General features: G+C 36.8%; 2 protein-coding genes across 5 annotated transcripts in view; one reads left to right on the forward strand and one right to left on the reverse strand.

Moving 5' to 3' along the window:
* Positions 1–16,170, forward strand: part of LOC129733252 (bifunctional 3'-phosphoadenosine 5'-phosphosulfate synthase) — a 25,026-nt gene continuing 8,856 nt past the window's right edge. Inside the window, exon 1 of one of the 2 annotated variants that reach the window (XM_055694949.1) lies at positions 1–289. In XM_055694949.1, the coding sequence (XP_055550924.1) occupies positions 251–289 (39 nt within the window). In that variant the 5' untranslated portion in view covers positions 1–250. Of the gene's footprint in view, positions 290–14,159; positions 14,748–16,170 lie in introns of those variants that run through there. The other variant, XM_055694947.1, reaches the window with a different exon arrangement.
* On the reverse strand, positions 6,762–15,121 carry LOC129733254 (uncharacterized). Of its 3 annotated transcripts, none has more exons than XM_055694954.1 (9): positions 14,810–15,121; positions 10,682–10,940; positions 9,301–9,446; positions 9,150–9,240; positions 8,900–9,097; positions 8,167–8,325; positions 7,823–7,940; positions 7,200–7,318; positions 6,762–7,147 (listed from the first exon to the last, which is right to left on the reverse strand). In XM_055694954.1, exons 2-9 carry the CDS (start codon positions 10,859–10,861, stop codon positions 6,968–6,970), a joined length of 1,191 nt encoding a protein of 396 aa, XP_055550929.1. In that variant the 5' UTR covers positions 10,862–10,940; positions 14,810–15,121; the 3' UTR covers positions 6,762–6,967. The 3 variants fall into 3 exon arrangements, with proteins under 3 accessions (XP_055550929.1, XP_055550928.1, XP_055550930.1); XM_055694953.1 differs by lacking the exon at positions 14,810–15,121 and adding an exon at positions 11,002–11,307; XM_055694955.1 differs by lacking the exons at positions 10,682–10,940; positions 14,810–15,121 and adding an exon at positions 9,530–9,621.

A 16,170-nucleotide genomic window follows, 5' to 3' on the forward strand; every position in this document is an offset into this window, starting at 1 on the left:
ATGGGGAAGCATTGTTTACATATGTTTCAGCTCTTCTTGTGCACTTGTCCCGGTCTGTAGTACAAAAGTGAACATTAACTGCCTGAATCTTTGCGAAATTAAAACTATTTAAGCCACGTAGGTTGACGCTATGCCAGTGATTTAAACTGGAATAGATACAATCGTTTTGACATAAGGTATACGAAATCTATAAACAAGAAGATAGTGCTTTTGGTTAGTGTAAGTTGAAGTTAATTAGATTTGAGATAGCATGAGTGAAACTGGAAAGGAAGTCAAAAAACAGAAGACGGTAAATTTTGTTATTTGTAAATGTAAATCGTGAAATATTGTTTTCTCTTCGGCAATGTGTTTATTCGCATTTAATAAATATTTCTGTGCGACAGTGCTACTGATTTACAAGAATATGCTAACGAGGTAAAAACAGATGCAATTATTTTCTATGCATTCTACGTGGCTCGATTCGGCCTTTTATAGCTAATAGGGTTCATTTTACTTTTTGCGATGGGTGAAAGAATTAGCACGTATCAGAATGAAAAAGTATATAATGTGGCAGAGCTTGCATATACGCTATCTTACAGATTTAATTGCTTTCATATTAAAACAAATATTTTAATAATAGTTTTTTAACTTATTTTTTTTGTGTTATTGCAAATGTAAAAAAATAACAAAAAGATTGATTAACTGCTTATATTTTAATAAGCATTGTGCTTCGTCTTGTCGATTATGACATCAACATATTTGAGGTGATATTAATAAAATATAATTTTAATTTTTTTATTTTGATTCGAGCTTAATGTGATAATGATAATTAAATATTTTTCGGACTAGCCATTCAATGCTGTTCGGTTATCTGATTTCGCCAGGGTTGCAGCCAATACGTACTGTACACCATGGACTGCAATAAGCGTTGTTGTTTGATTTGTTCATGCTTCTGTGCGCAGGTAAACACAGACGTCTTGCAAAAAATGCTCGATCATTTTGTAAGAGATGAAAACCTAGTTTAAGAAGAGGTTCTATTGGCGAAATAATTTCCGCTTTCGGCTGACAGCTGACTTTTTTCGGGTGCCAGTGGCTGTGATGTTGGTAACGCATTAAATCATGAAACTTTAAAGCGCATTGTATAAGACAAACTCGATTCATAAATGTCTGTTTACTTCACGCGACAGATAACAAAAACTATCACGTGTTCAAAGCCTCTTAGTCTATCCAAGTTAACCTCGAATTGTGATATTTACAGCTCGCTAATACGTTAAGATAACGCCATGAAGTCCCTAGATACTTTGAATAAAAGCAAGAGATATGCGGGAGATATAGTCATGAGATATATTTTAATAAATGAAATAATAATATATTGCATCCAATCTGTTGACATTTTCAGATTTTACTATGAAAAAGTCAATTGGAGAATTCAAGGAATCCGGAAGCCATGAGACGTGTTATAGTTCCAATGTTTCATTGCAGACGTAAATAAACGCAAATGACGGAAGATAGGCACGTGAATCAGGGATACCAGATGAGCAAATTTATCTGCAAAACGCAGGTATCCAGAGTCCGTATGCAAATTTCTATTAATTTGCAGATACATATTTGCTGTTTTTTACATATCAGCGGAATTTCGTCTGAGTCTCCTTTTATTTGCTCAAAAAACATGTATGTGCCACTGCGAGCGCATTTTTTTCGAGTAGTTGTAGATATTTTTTCTGCGGGAAAGAATTTTGAATTTTTATATGGAAGTCTCACGTGAAACCTGTGTTTAGTGCTTCCTACGCCAGATTAGGGATCATTCATCATCATTCATTGTACTGAAAATAAATGTTGAGCTCTTGTTTTTTCGCATCTAAAACGACATTTACTCGAAATAAGTCTACCGACAAAATGGGACGTTTACTCTATTTCACTTGTTTTAGGGCAAACCAACCAAAAAGTGGGTACCAGAAACGCTGGTACCAGAATCAATGAGTGGTAGATGGAAAATGTATGGAGTTTGACAGCCACAAGAGTCCCCTGGTAAAATTGCGTTACATGGGGGTGGGGGGTATTGAAAATTGCCAATGTTTCTAAAATTACCAAAACTAACAACAATATGTATGTTTAGAAGGGCATGTACACGCATATGCCTTCTATAACATTAGTTTTGCTCGGAAATTTTCAATTTTTTATTCGAAGACTCGGTGAAGGTTCTTTTGTTCCGGTTTATGAGTGAACCTCACTCTGGTAGATCGAATATAAATTAACTTTCGTGATTTTTTTTTCGGATGTGAAGAGTAAAGTGAAGTGTTTGGGTAAAATATTATTAAGATATATTGATTAAGAAGATAATTAATAATAATAATTTATATAGCAGATAATAATTTGAAGATGTATTTTGTTTGTCGTGGATGCAAATATAGTGAGCATTACGCTGTTGGCAGCTGGGACGTGGTTGCTCTCTCTACATTAGTACCTTACCTAACTGGTGATATGTTTTTTCAGCTTGTAGTGGACCGATCTGGCTGAAGTTTTTTCAACATATTACAATATATTATCTTAATTGTTACGTAGCCGTTTTTGAAAATTCCAAAAATTGCCACAATGGCGGCCATTACAGTGAAAAATTAGTTTATATAGTGAAAAATTAGTCACACTGCAGTGTGAACACCCAAAGTGATATCCGATATCATTTGACGATATCAGGTGCGGCGTAGTCTGAACAAGGCATAAAGTTAATAAAACTGAAAATTAAGTATACAAAGTAAAGTACTCAATCATTCAGCTAAGGTACATTCACGCTTACCCAAGATTTAACTGTTGAGATCTCTGCGAGAAATAATTCAAGTAATTTTATTTTATTTAGTTTTGTAGGTTTTTGTTTATATTTTAAATTTTTCAATCTTACGTAAGATTTTCTCGAGTCCTCGTAAGCATTCGTAGGGAATTTGGATACCCCTCCTCTCCCTCTAAACCCTTGCATAATTTGTGGATGACCCCTTACACGTTTCAACAACGGAAATGCTTCAAGGTGGTAGTGTGTAGAAGCCACCACGTGGTCGGCTACAAATTTTCAGTGCCACTAGACTCGGGAATAATTAATGCGTTATCTACGAAAACACTTTCTTATGTTTTCGTCGTCATAACAAACATGATGGTGCTTATTACGGGAGTCACTTCACGGTGAAATATATTTCACTCTCACGCTCACTTCACTTTTTTAGACCTATTCCCGATTCCACCTCAAGTGAGGTGACAAAAATCACCTCCGTAGAGTGAGATTGACAGTGAAGTGAAATTGAGAATAGAACAAGTGAAATGAGATTGTTTCCCAGCTCAAAAATGTCCAAGTCCCAGAAAGTCGTTTTTCCCGTTTTTTTAGATCTTGACGTGTTCTGCATTTCTAAGACATTCGGCATAAAAAAAAATGAAAATTTGACCGCTTTAAGGCACGGATCAAATTCTGTTCGCTTCGTTACTAAAGAATAGTTCCAATATTTACCATTAGATCACAAATCAATCAATTTTAAGACTTATGGCATCTTCGTGGAATCATTCCACCGTTCAAAATGGTCGTGAAATAATTCCACGCGAAACGTCGCTTTTTCCGTTCTCACTTCACTGATATGACTCTCATAATAACCAAGATTCCACGGCAGATGGGATGACTTCACTCACTTCACTCTGATTTCACCGTGAAGGGACTCCCGTTATAAGCACCGATGATATGTTTTCACAAGTGACGTATCAACTATTACTGAGTGGTAAGCATTTGAAAATTCGAAGTCGACCACGTGTTGGCTCGAAGTCGGCCATTTATGGGTTCAACGCACTTCCACCTTGCTTTAATCCAAATCGGTAAACTTTCAAAAGTAGTAGCGAGCACCACAGTGCGGAGATATTATGTTTCTAAATATATGTTTAATTTCATTGCGTGCATGGATTTTATCATAATGAGTATTTTCCGGATAAGTTCACGGTCACGAAAATTGCAATCATTCTTTCAAAAAATCACTGATGATGTTGCCCGTGCAACTGAAAAATCGATGTTACATGAAAGAAAGGTTGATTTAGAGATTTTTGTATTTAAAATGAAATCTGGTCTAAGCTGTAAATTCAGATAGCGCGAGTTTTAAAATTGAGTTTTTTTCAAGAAATTCATTGTTACTTGCAACATTTCATTACTTTTGTGGTTCATTATACGTGAAAATAAACCAAATATATTATAAAACCACGATGAATACAACAAATGTTTGCGTTGAATATTTTTCAAAGCACCCCGATACTTTTCGGTTATAACAATACTTATTACTAAAAGATGCTTTTTTCACGTGGTCCAAATTGACAGCTCGTTCTTGTTCTTTCTGACACTCTCAAGGCCGAACACAATGGCTACGTTTGCTACGTTTGCGCTGCGTTGAGGTAAATTTGACAGAAAATGTATGGGCCAACTGTCATATTGCCGCAAACGCAGTCGCTTCGTATGCATTGTGTTTGGACCTTCACAACTTTGTATCCGTTTCTACCTCCTTGGTCAGCAATACTGCAATGTACAAGTTCAACGGATCGTTTATGTATTTGTGTAGGTCAAAAATAAACTGCTGCGCTGCCAACTACAAAATGATTGTTTGTTTATGCGTCGATGACATAAAGGTCGCCAGTGCTTTATAAAATTGAACGGCTTCTATTTCAAATGTTTCGTTTAATATCTGAAATATCCGACGTTACGATTCCACTGACATTCTCCCGAACTTGGAGAGACTGTACAGCGACTGACTTGATAGTCTAGCATAGAGATAGGAAAGGAGAGAGAGCGAAAGATGAAGAGAGGGAGAGAGCGCGAAAGGAAAGGAGGAAAAGAAAGCGGAAGAGCAATAGAGCGAGAGAGGAGGAAAGAAAATGAGAAAAAAGAGAAGAAAAGAGAGAGAAGGGAAATAGGGAGAGAAAGAGAGAAAGAGAAAGAGAGAGAAAGGAAAAGAGAGAGAGAGACAAAGAGAAAGAGAGACAAAGAGAAAGAGAGACAAAGAGAAAGAGAGACAAAAAGAAAGAAACAAAGAGAAAAGAGAAAGAGAGACAAAGAGAAAGAGAGACAAAGAGAAAGAGACAAAGAGAAAGAGAGACAAAGAGAAAGAGAGACAAAGATAAAGAGAGACAAAGAGAAAGAGAGACAAAGATAAAGAGAGACGAAGAGAAAGAGAGACAAAGAGAAAGAAAGAGAGAGAGAGAGGAAGAGTGAGAGAGAAAGAGGAAGGAAGAAAGAGAAAGAGAGGAAGAGAAAGAGAAAGAGAGGAAGAGAAAGAAAGAAATAGAGGGTGAAAGAGTTTTTACTGTCATTCCCCCCTAATCTATACTGCCGTTCCAAGCGTAATTGTCCCATGTTCTACACAAACCTTATACACACTGGGACAAATATGCCTGGAACGGCAGTATATGCAACAATAAAGGCCCAAACACAATGGATACGTTTGCGTTGCGTTGACGTTATTTTGATCAAATTGCCGCTACGTATCCCTTGTGTTTGGGCCTTAAGTAACGCAAATTCCGCACCGCCCCCCTTGCGCTACGTAATTTGTGTAGGACACGTACGCAAAATTGCAATTTGTAATTATGACAGTTAAAAAAAAAGTATCCAGTTTCATTTGATGAAAAAAAGCTTAAGTTGCTGCTTTTCTAGCATCTCACTTTGGCTCGAAGCACCTTACCAATCTTCTCTGTAAATCGTCTGTAAAATATCAAAATAGAACATAAATACATAGGCGGGATTTTTGCTGACTGATCGGAAATTGACGTTGTAGGTTTTGTAAGTTTTTCAATTAAACCGTTTTGGGACTTGATAGGGTGTGGGACTCGAAGGAATGTGCTATGAGTTATAACATAGAAACGTCAAATCTGATGTTTTTGCTTTTTTCTTAGATTACATCACTTTTTTGGATAATAACTAGATCAACTGTGTCTACTTAAGAAGCGCAAACAGCAAAATAATGAATACAATCCGACCGACATTGAAGTTTTTGTATAAGGTTTGACGTTTTCGTTATACCTACTCTTTCAAATGTTGGCTGTTATACTCTGTCAAATGTACAGTGAATGATAGGGAAAAGCATTTCCTTGGCGGGACTACTTCGGCAGGTTTTTTTGCTTCGCTCTGATGCAAATCCTGAAAAAAAATGACAGCTGCCGCTGAAGCGCGACTTCCTGCCAGGTGGGGACTCACGAAGTATTCCCACACCCTAAATCCTATTTCGGTCCGATTAGATGAGCTTTAATTTCACGTAATCCACAAAACTTTAAATATGTTATTAGTAACTGATTTTTTTTTAAATATAGGTAGATAAATACATGTTTTTGCGCTAGATATTCTAGCCAGCATTTGGAAGCAGTAAAGGCATATCAAACACAACGATAGTTGATGTAAAATTACGAACTGAACATTTACCCTACACACTTTAAAAAAAAAACACCGGATTCGGTAAAATTTTACCGGAATCTCAACAGCTGAACGTTCGGTGAAATTTTCGGTGTTTCCGAAAATTACCGAACAGCTTGTGAAACTACCTACCGCCAAGTCGGTAATTTTCACAGTTTTTTTGGTAATGTTTCAAGCCGAACAGCCTGTTAATTTTACCGGAAGAAACTGTAAAAATGTTAAAGAAAAAAAGAAAAAATACCGACCGCAATACCGGATTGATGTAAAATGTTTTTTTTTCTTCGAATTGATAAAAAATATTATTTTATTGATTCGAAGAAACAACGGATTTCGGATATTCAGCTGGTAAACAGAGTTACAGTTTTATATAAAGTTTCTCCCACGCTCTTTTTATCTAAGGTATAACCTGCTTAAACGATGCCTGCTTAAAAATACGATTTAACAGTTATGATAACAAATTTTCCTGGCAATTCGTTATTTTAACCCTTGCACAAATTTTATACCCGTTGTACTAAGTGTTTCAATGTTAAACACTGCTCCAAACAAAAATTTAAAAAATAGTTTGTCTGCTGGTTAGGGATCTATTTTGAAAACAGCTGTCAATTGAAGTAGTACTTCGAACGCAGATTTCAAATCACCAACGGGAATCGATATGCCTCTCCAGTGAATAGTGCAATCATCCGTGTCCGGCAGAATTATTCCTCGAGCTATAATAATTGGTACGTCGAATTCATGTGAAGGTTCATCTGAAATCTTTAAAGAAAACACTATAGTTAGAACTTTTAGCATTTTAACAAAGTTTTACCTCGACCCATTCTACTATTCCATAAAGTGGATTTTTTCTCGCAGTATCATTGCTTCTGTACATTTTCGATCCTCGTGACGGATTCTTCAGCCGTACTATTGAAAGAGCTCGAACAAAATCTGGGGGTAAATTGAACATTTCAGCATGATAACAATACTCATAGGAATTTATGACAACTAGAACTGAAAAGGAGATATTAAAGACAAGCTTGAAGAAGTAATGTTACTAAATAATTATAAAAATAGACGATTCTTCGAGGGGAATATTTGCAAATTCAGTACAAGATCCAACAATGTATTACTTAGATCATACATTGCACGCCAATAGACGTAGGTATGGATAAAAGAATTTATACTGCTTCTCCAATAAGATTTGCATACGGATTAATGTCTTGAATTGGTTAAAATAAGCGCTAAACTTAGTTCGGATGCTTGAAAGATTGACACTAATATAAAATAAATTGGAACAGAAATCTTATGCAGGATTGTTTTTGAATAGATGCCTGTTAACTATTTTAAATAATTATTGGTCAACTTAAAACCTTCCTCTCCTATCTGAATCACATTTCTTCGCGTGGACATGAAATCTAATAGCTATTTGTTTATGTTATTACAATCAAATACCATTTCTCAGTTCTTTACAGACTTCCCTATGTGTTCGCAAAATTTTAGGTTCCATATCATCCCATCTATCGGTAAACTGCTTAGCTGATGGTTGTAAATATTTGAAATCCATTGATATCTAGAAAAAAAAACAATAAATTCGAGTTTAGTGTTTACTTAACCCTTTATAAGGCCGTGAAAACTGCGCTAAGCAGTTTCAGAAAACTTGAAGTGTTGCAATATAACCTTAGAAATCCTTAGTTAATCAAAAATTAGTAAACAATATTCTTGGTTCAGCAGAAATTTTGTTTTTCGCTGGTGGAAATATAGTTACCACTACCTTATAAAGGGTTAAAAGAACTTACAAGTAAACCGTTAAATGCAGACAGCACTGGAAAATAATTAACGTATTGATCTGTATCTTCTGTTAACATGCACAGTAGATGTGAAACTGTTTTATTCCATACTTCGACGATTCTGTTTCTTGATTGTGCGTTGGGTGTGATAAACTTCAATTCGTCCACCTGTAATTATTGAACGATTGCGGTCAATGTATGTCAATAAAAAAATTGATGCAGATTTAAATGTTCCGATATAATGTATAAAGTACAGGCAGATGTATCAAAAGCCGATGATAGAGATAGCTCCAAAGGCCGCGTTCATATCAGATGCGACAAACAAACTCGTATCCCAAAGTAAACGAAATCACTAACCATCAATTAGTCAGCCTATACACCAGAGGCGCCAATACACTCACCATTAAGGCGACTGTCAACATCCAAACGGGCGAGCTATATGATTTTGCATTGCCGTTATTCGTTTTGGTGACAGTTGACATAACGGTGAGTTCTATGTCGCCTCTCTGGTGTGTAGACTGACTACCATTTAATTACGTCGACAGTAGCCCACCGGGTTTAATTCGCCTTGCTCAGATGAACGGGTGGCAATACGTGACTTGTCAAAATCCGCTGCGTGCCATCGGTGCCATCCAATCTGGATGTACTTTAAGAGTATTTACACTTCTCACAATTGGAATCAAATTTATAAATGATCTAATATAGAACTTTGTTAGTGATATTATATTGCTTAACAACTTACACTTGTATTTAATTCCTCTGGAGATAAAAAATCTTCAGTATCTATCGCCTTCGTGACCGGCGATATCGCAGGCGTTTCGTTGATTCGGCGACGTTTAACAACACGTTGTTCAGATTTCCTGGCTAAATATTCCATTCGATAATGGATACGGCCTGCATGCCGATTAACTCCCCTGGCATGAGCGTGAAACCAAAGGGCCTGTAAATGCTGTATTACATTGAAGAAAAACAAAACCGAAAATATAAGTTACCTGTGGTACGTCGGATCCCTTTGCTGCTGAAATAGGATAAGATCTTACGAGTGATAGTGCAATTTGGTTCTTGTAAAAATTGCTGGGCCGGCTAAAAAATTATTATTAGGTTTTCAAAACTTTTACTGCATTACATTTATAAGGTACATACCATCCATAAATGTATTTTAGACAATCACACAGTATGTAAGAAATTTTTTTGGTAATAGATTCTGCGGGCTGCTTGTTTGCTTTAAGATTTTCCATTATCGATTTTCCGTCTTCTGTCCTCTCCAAGACTCGATCAATGTTAATGCACTGAAAAACAAAACAAGGTTAGAACCAATGGAACTCAAAATATTAGAACATAGATTTAGACTTAGAATAAAGCTTTTACTAACATTTAAACCAGTTTCGCTTGAAGTCTGGTCTAACAGAAGTGAATAAGCCATAACCAGTCCACTCAGAATAATTAAACAAATGTGCTAGATCGTTAAATAACCCATATTATGTCTAATCATATAGCTAATGTATTTGACAAAGTCATTCTCCAGGTTCGACTCATTTGTTGTCGTTTAGCAAGCCTTAGGGCCTAAACACAATGGATACGTTGCGGCTGCGTTTGCGGCAATTCGACAGTTAGCCCATACATTTTCTGTCGAATTAACGTCACAGCAACGCAAACGTATCCATTGTGTTTAGGCCTCAAGCGCAAAACTCGTGCGAAGTACTGCAATAAATTTATTGTTCCAGTTGAAAATCGAAACAACGACGCACAACTTTCGAATTTTTAACCTTATGCACAATGCGCATAATGTCGCATCTATAGTGCGCTGTATATGCGCATTGTACATAAAAGTCGTTTTTTCGATTTTGAGCTGGAACGGTAATACATGTATTCGTTAGTAAATAGTTTTGCAGATTTTTTTTTAGTGACGACTGCAATAAAAACTACTGGCATCTCTAGTTGAGTTCGATGTGCTTTATGCACTTGTCATTTTCGTGGATTGCTGATAGCATCCTATTACATCTACAAGTTTTAGGTGAGGTGAAGGATTCTAACTGGAATTTACTGGAATTCACTCAGTTTACTTGACCGATAGTGCCGCTGCTGTTATCGTTTATTTGATGTAGATAATCAGCTGCCGAGTGATTTTTGTTTGTTGGTGCGGAACAACTGTAGTGATTCGTATATTTGAATAGTGAACAGCACCGATTTAGTTTTGACGTCAAATGAGGCCGCATATAAAAACCTATGTTGACAAAAGATCGGCGTTTTGCAGCTTTTCTAAAACGTTACCAGTATGGAAACTATTTTTTTGCGATTGTATTCATGTGAAACTGGCGATTAATCTGTAGATATGAGTGCAAACTACCAAATACAATGTATAAGTGAAATCACTGCTAAATATTACTTTCCAATTTTGATACAACTGTGAATTTCCGAAAGACTGTAAAAAAAAATAGTTTTTTCATAAAGTCTAATCCGGTCAATTATGTGCTGTGTTTTGTAGTCTGCTGTAGGAAAAAAAGTATAGTTGTACAAAACTAACCTCTTCAAAACACAATCCATTGTAAGGGTTATTATGGACAGTTGTATCTGATTGGTTAACAGCTTCGACACTGACATGGTTCATAATTGAGATTCCATCAGGCTCATCGAATACTTCTTCATCTATCCATACTTCTGCACCACTAAATTCAGCCTGTAGTTTTTCGACGAGCTTTATCATTTTAGTATTTAGTTTTAATCTAATAAAATCCGATTGCTTCAAGAAATAAACGTGTCCAAATCGTCAATCTCCTCACTCCCTGAAAACAAATATTGGAATTAATACACACAAAACCACCATGATTACAACAATAATAATACTTTTTTAAATACTTCATCTCATTTAGTAATCTCGGTTATAAAACCGACGAGAAATGTATTTTTTGGAGCTACCGTGTGGCGACCAGAAGGAAAATGTAGTATGCATATAGCACTTTCCAATCGGCAAAAAATTATCTGTTTGTGAAATTTCTACTTCGTAGGCATCCAGAAATTCATCGTAATTTGTTGTGTTACAGACTCGAATCAGCAGGAAGATTTCTGAATCTAAAGATATTATTTCACGTATTATTCCATATGTAGCATACAGTGAATTATTTCCGTCCAAGCTTTCATTTTTGTAGGAAACAACGATATTACAGCGGAACTCTATCCCGTTTATTATTACAATTTTTGGTACAAAAACGACTTCAACATCGTGATTTAGAAAGCGTTCGCTGAGGCAGTCGGCTCGTGGTATAAGTTTTCCGGATTTATACGTTATTTTATCACTGAACGGGAGGTTCATTATATTAACTACCATTGTGAAACACTGTCGCTTAGCTAAACTATAACAGATGTTTTTGAAATTCCTACAGGTGGCAGATTGGTTTTTTGCAAATTTATTCGCTTGTTCGAACTGGAGACAATTAAATTGCTTCATTGAACCGCTTTTCCGGATGCACATTACATAGTGCTGCAAATGATGTAATTTATTCATCCGGCGGTCAAATTTTTCGAAAAATGCTGTTTGAAAGTAATGTATGTGTTCGTCTAAACGACACAGTAAGTTCGCTGAAACTACTGGTGACATTATAATTCGTACAATGTTAATTAGATATCCTATCATGCGCATAAGTTCACATTTTTCTGGAACCAAATGGCCAAAAAGAAAAGGGAAAGCTCGGAGCAGACACAAAGACTGTGCTGAAGTTTGCCGCAGTTTGTTTTTTGTTGGATGTTGCATCATTTCTTCCGTAAAGTTTGCGGATGGCTTATTACAGCGATCTGTATAACCGTAAGCAAAAGAGTTTAAGCGTCTATTAATAAACCCAACTGTAATTTTCAAGTCTTTTTGTCTGCAGTAGTGCGCTAACACTAACTGAATGGTAACAGGTACCACACCTTCCGCCAAGTCATGCATGCTGTCGAGAGCGTTGTTTTCAGTGATATGATAATGCTGCAAATCATTCAAGATGCATCCAGATGATTTGAGCCCACAGTCTCTCGATGTTACAGTTCCTTGCTGTATAGAAATTAATCGATCTCCGTACTAGCTTCTAGTGCGTAAAGGATAGTCTTCAAATGGATTTCTATGGAACTGTTCCCTAGAAATTTGACAAACTCGACAAAAAAAGTTGGCCCCTGGTCCGAGCAAGTCGAATACATCGTGGGTGGCCAAAGTGTCTCCACAAAACATTGTGACTACGGCTCTTAGAATGAACCTCTCTGTCCCAAAATATACGGTAATTCCTTTCTCCAGTTCTTTCAGATCATTGACTAGGGGGGTAAGTATTTTTTGATATCCATGTTTCTTTACGTCAATGGACGCACAAAACATCAAAGGAAACACGGTACGCGGCGAAGAATTCCATTTTTCCGGGAAGTTCTGAATTTTGAATGAAAAATTCGAAACCTTGTTTATTCCGGCTCGTGAGCTTAAAGCATTTCCCAGTTCCACGTCATCTTGATAAAGGCTCAGTCGTATAGAGTTAGGATATTGTCGGAAGTATTCGTTTCGTTTGAAAGTTTCTCCCGATCTGAAAGAACAGTATGGGGTGTTCGGGGTGTTCGATTGTAATTCAGTAGTTTCATCTAAAAGAGCACGAGTGCTAGGGTCTCTGAAAATTAACTTTAGTGTATCTATAATACTGATGTACGAATGTCGTTTACTAGTACTCTTTTCGGTAGGGAATTGACGTGTCTTGTGTCCTCTCGTCGACTTAGAAGCAGTTCTCTTGGAACTGGCATCGATCCTGTAATTTTGTTCAGATATTTTAACTGTTTTGCAGCAGTGTCTACTTCATCAAAAAGTCCATCAACTTTAAAGATATTACGTAGTTCATCTAGGTCATTTGAAGAAATGGGTTGCTGCTTGGACCTTAAATAGTCTGATGTTTTTTGTCTGAGATAATCGGCAACGTTGTCAACAATGGATTGGCATAAATTGGTGAACTCGGAGATTTTGGTCTGTGGCAAACCAACATCGGATGCCATACGACAAATCCCAAGGTTTATTAATTTACGAATTTCATCGATTGAACTAATCTCATAATTTTTTTCCGGGTCTGTAGTGATTTCAATTTGTTCATTGAGAGGCAGCTCAAACACAGGTTGGCTCTGGGGTGGGCTATCGGTATTTGGACCGGGCAACGGATGTTTTTCGAGAATATGCCTTTTGAGTGTGTAAAAGCTTCCATAGCGTGAATTACAACATTGGTAAGTGCAATCAAAAAATAAGTTCGACGAATCAAAATCATTATTTGCAATGTGTTGGTTGACATGTCGGTGTAAACCAGAGATGTAACCCGGAACTTTTGCGTGGCAGAAAAAGCAGGTTATGAATGACCCTACCGGTACCACCTAAAATCGAACGAAATCAAATAAATAACTTACGAAAAATGTCAACGACTCGTACATCTTGTTTTCGCAGCTCATCATAAACGCTTTCCATATTGTGTTCACACTCGACAGCAATTAAAACCAAACTAACTAATATAATATTTTCTATTGATACATTCGCGTCTTGTACGGTTGCACGTATGAGAAAAATGGCCGCCACATTTAAGATTTGACAGTTTCACAGATTGTTCGGTAAAAAGTTATACAGATTTCCGTGAATGTAAAATTATGCAAATATTTCGGTAAAAATTAACGAAATTATGGTAAAACTTGCAGATATTACAGAACACTCGTTAATCTAATGCTGTTTTACCGGAATACCGGTATTATTACACATTACCGATGGATTGTTGTAAAAAATATTACCGAAAATTTTTTTTTTATTAAGTGTGTACTACACATCTGATACTGATTAGAATGGTCTGAATAGAGCACTAATAGTCCCACAAATTGACTCACGTGTGTCAGAAGGCTTTGGGCGGAAAATACCGAAACCAGGCCGTATACCGTTTAACACGAGCGTTGTGTAGTTATGCCGTTGTGCGTCCGAGTCGCTCGTTGCGGTTGCGATTAAAAGCATCTTCCAGCAGCGATACTCATGCAGTCGTTGCGAAGGCTTCATTTAGAAAGTGTGCTTCAGCAGCGTCAATATTGTGATGTGCCACGCGCTTTGCTTGGCTCATTTTTTGTGTGGTATATTTGGGCTCCGCGAAAGATAATATTCAAAATCTGTATAAAGACGGTCATGTGTTTTGGTGCGTGAGGATCAAGCTTGAACTTTCGCGACAAATTGCGGAAGCCAGTCGATGTAAATCACAGCGATCAAGTGGGTTTTTTTCCTGCTGATTTGCAATCTGCTTTGCGAACAAGCGGAAGTTTGTGATAAAAGTGAGAGTTGTAGTTCGGTGTGGAGTGTTATTTGTTTTCCAGCGAGTGCTCCGTGGTTAACCGTTTATTGACTTTTCGAGTGCCTCTGCTCGGTTAAGTGTTAAAATAATTACGATCTTTCTGTACACGTGGATTACGGACAAATTTCAGTGATCACAATGTTCGTAAAACGAAGAAAGTTTGCTAACACGAACAACAATGTCGTATTGAACAATCCCAACTACGATAATAATGGAAACCAACATGCGGTAAAAATGCGCTGTAGTAAGCATAAGAACTGCAAGGGTGACACGGATGAGGTATGCTTGCGGAAGGCGCTTATGTAATATCATATTATGTTGGTAACAACGTGGACACTAACCAATGTTACTGTTTGGTTTTAAAAGCTTGAACAAAAATTATTACTCTAACACTAATTTTGTAATTTTTTGAGCAACAATTAGGTCAAGTTATTAAAAGCTCCATCAAACTATGGCTAGGCTCTCGAGAACTGTTTTCATTCATAACAAAACACTAGGCTTGTTCACTTGAGGACACTGTTTATGCGTTGATTATATCATACTGCGAAAAACCTGTTTTGAATGCCGCTGTACAATCAAGCCTTTCTTCAAATATTTTTTTTTCTTTCTATAGTCCGACTAGGATTGGTCGATCTTGGATCGATCTAAGGAGAATCGATCTTTTCCGCTCCGATCTTCCGATCAGCCCTGCAAAAATCGAAAAGATCGTTTACTTTTCGATTTGATCTTTTCGATTTTTTTAGATCCAATTTTGAGTCATTGTCAGTGATCGTGTTTCGTTGTTTTATCGGGTTTTGAATGGTTGCGTGCGATTATGACATTATTATGCCTCCTTATAGTCCATTCCATTCCTGCAAAAAAATGCAGCTGGTGACGAACTAGCAAATATGATATGATCGGCGTGCATTCAAATCGAACCAAGCTCCAAAAATATTATTTCGAGTAATCGGCGCTCAAAGTTCTAGGAAATTTTTGTTATACAGTCGAATTTCGCTAGTTGCACTGAACCCGCAGCTCATCTAGTGAAAAACTTTCAGTCGTCGGGCTGAGCTGTCAAAGTTGCAAATCGATCTAAGAGCACGCCGATTGTTTCTTGTTGTTAGGACTACAACTGGGAACGCAGAAAAGTTTTATAAAACCGTTGAGTTGGTTGACAAACCGCAAAAGTTCAAAACCATTCGTTGAGAATGATATTGCTTGTACTAATTTCTCTCCTACTTTTTTTGGATTTTCTTCAATGTTTTCCATATTAATAAAGCTTCGTTTGATGCCATGCAATAGGTCAAATTTGCAAAGAAATTCGAAAAGTGCAGCATAGGGCCAAATTCGAAATTGGCTCATTAAAGCCACACATCACACATTTGAAGCCAAAAATGAGTGCTCAATAATAACGTGTTCTCAAATACTTTTAAAAAATACGCATAGCTCTACGTTGCATTATTACGCCAGAAAACTTATATTGTTTTTCTAACAATTGATTAAAATATTGTTTGTTTACATTTATACTCAGCTTCATTTGTTTTTATTTGAATAAATTCTACTTTCTGCGTTAAAATGCATCCACAAACCCCTCAAACGAAAATCAACGTTATCAGAAATGATGTTTGGCTTCGATTCAGTTGGGCTATAGTCCAACGAGCGGGAGCCCGACTTAAACGTAACTCAACTAAACATAACCCAACGAGCGAAATTCGACTGTACT

Source organism: Wyeomyia smithii, chromosome 3, assembly GCF_029784165.1.
Source record: "Wyeomyia smithii strain HCP4-BCI-WySm-NY-G18 chromosome 3, ASM2978416v1, whole genome shotgun sequence".
NCBI classification, from domain to species: Eukaryota; Metazoa; Arthropoda; class Insecta; order Diptera; family Culicidae; genus Wyeomyia; species Wyeomyia smithii.

Coding starts and splice junctions, on each gene's coding strand:
- LOC129733254 (XM_055694954.1), bottom strand. CDS start 10,861: ATGATAAAGCTCGTCGAAAAACTACAGGCTGAATTTAGTGGTGCAGAA. Junction 9,098..9,149: donor AGGGATCCGACGTACCACAG/GTAACTTATATT, acceptor CAGCATTTACAG/GCCCTTTGGTTTCACGCTCA. Junction 8,326..8,899: donor CAGAGGAATTAAATACAAGT/GTAAGTTGTTAA, acceptor CAATAATTACAG/GTGGACGAATTGAAGTTTAT.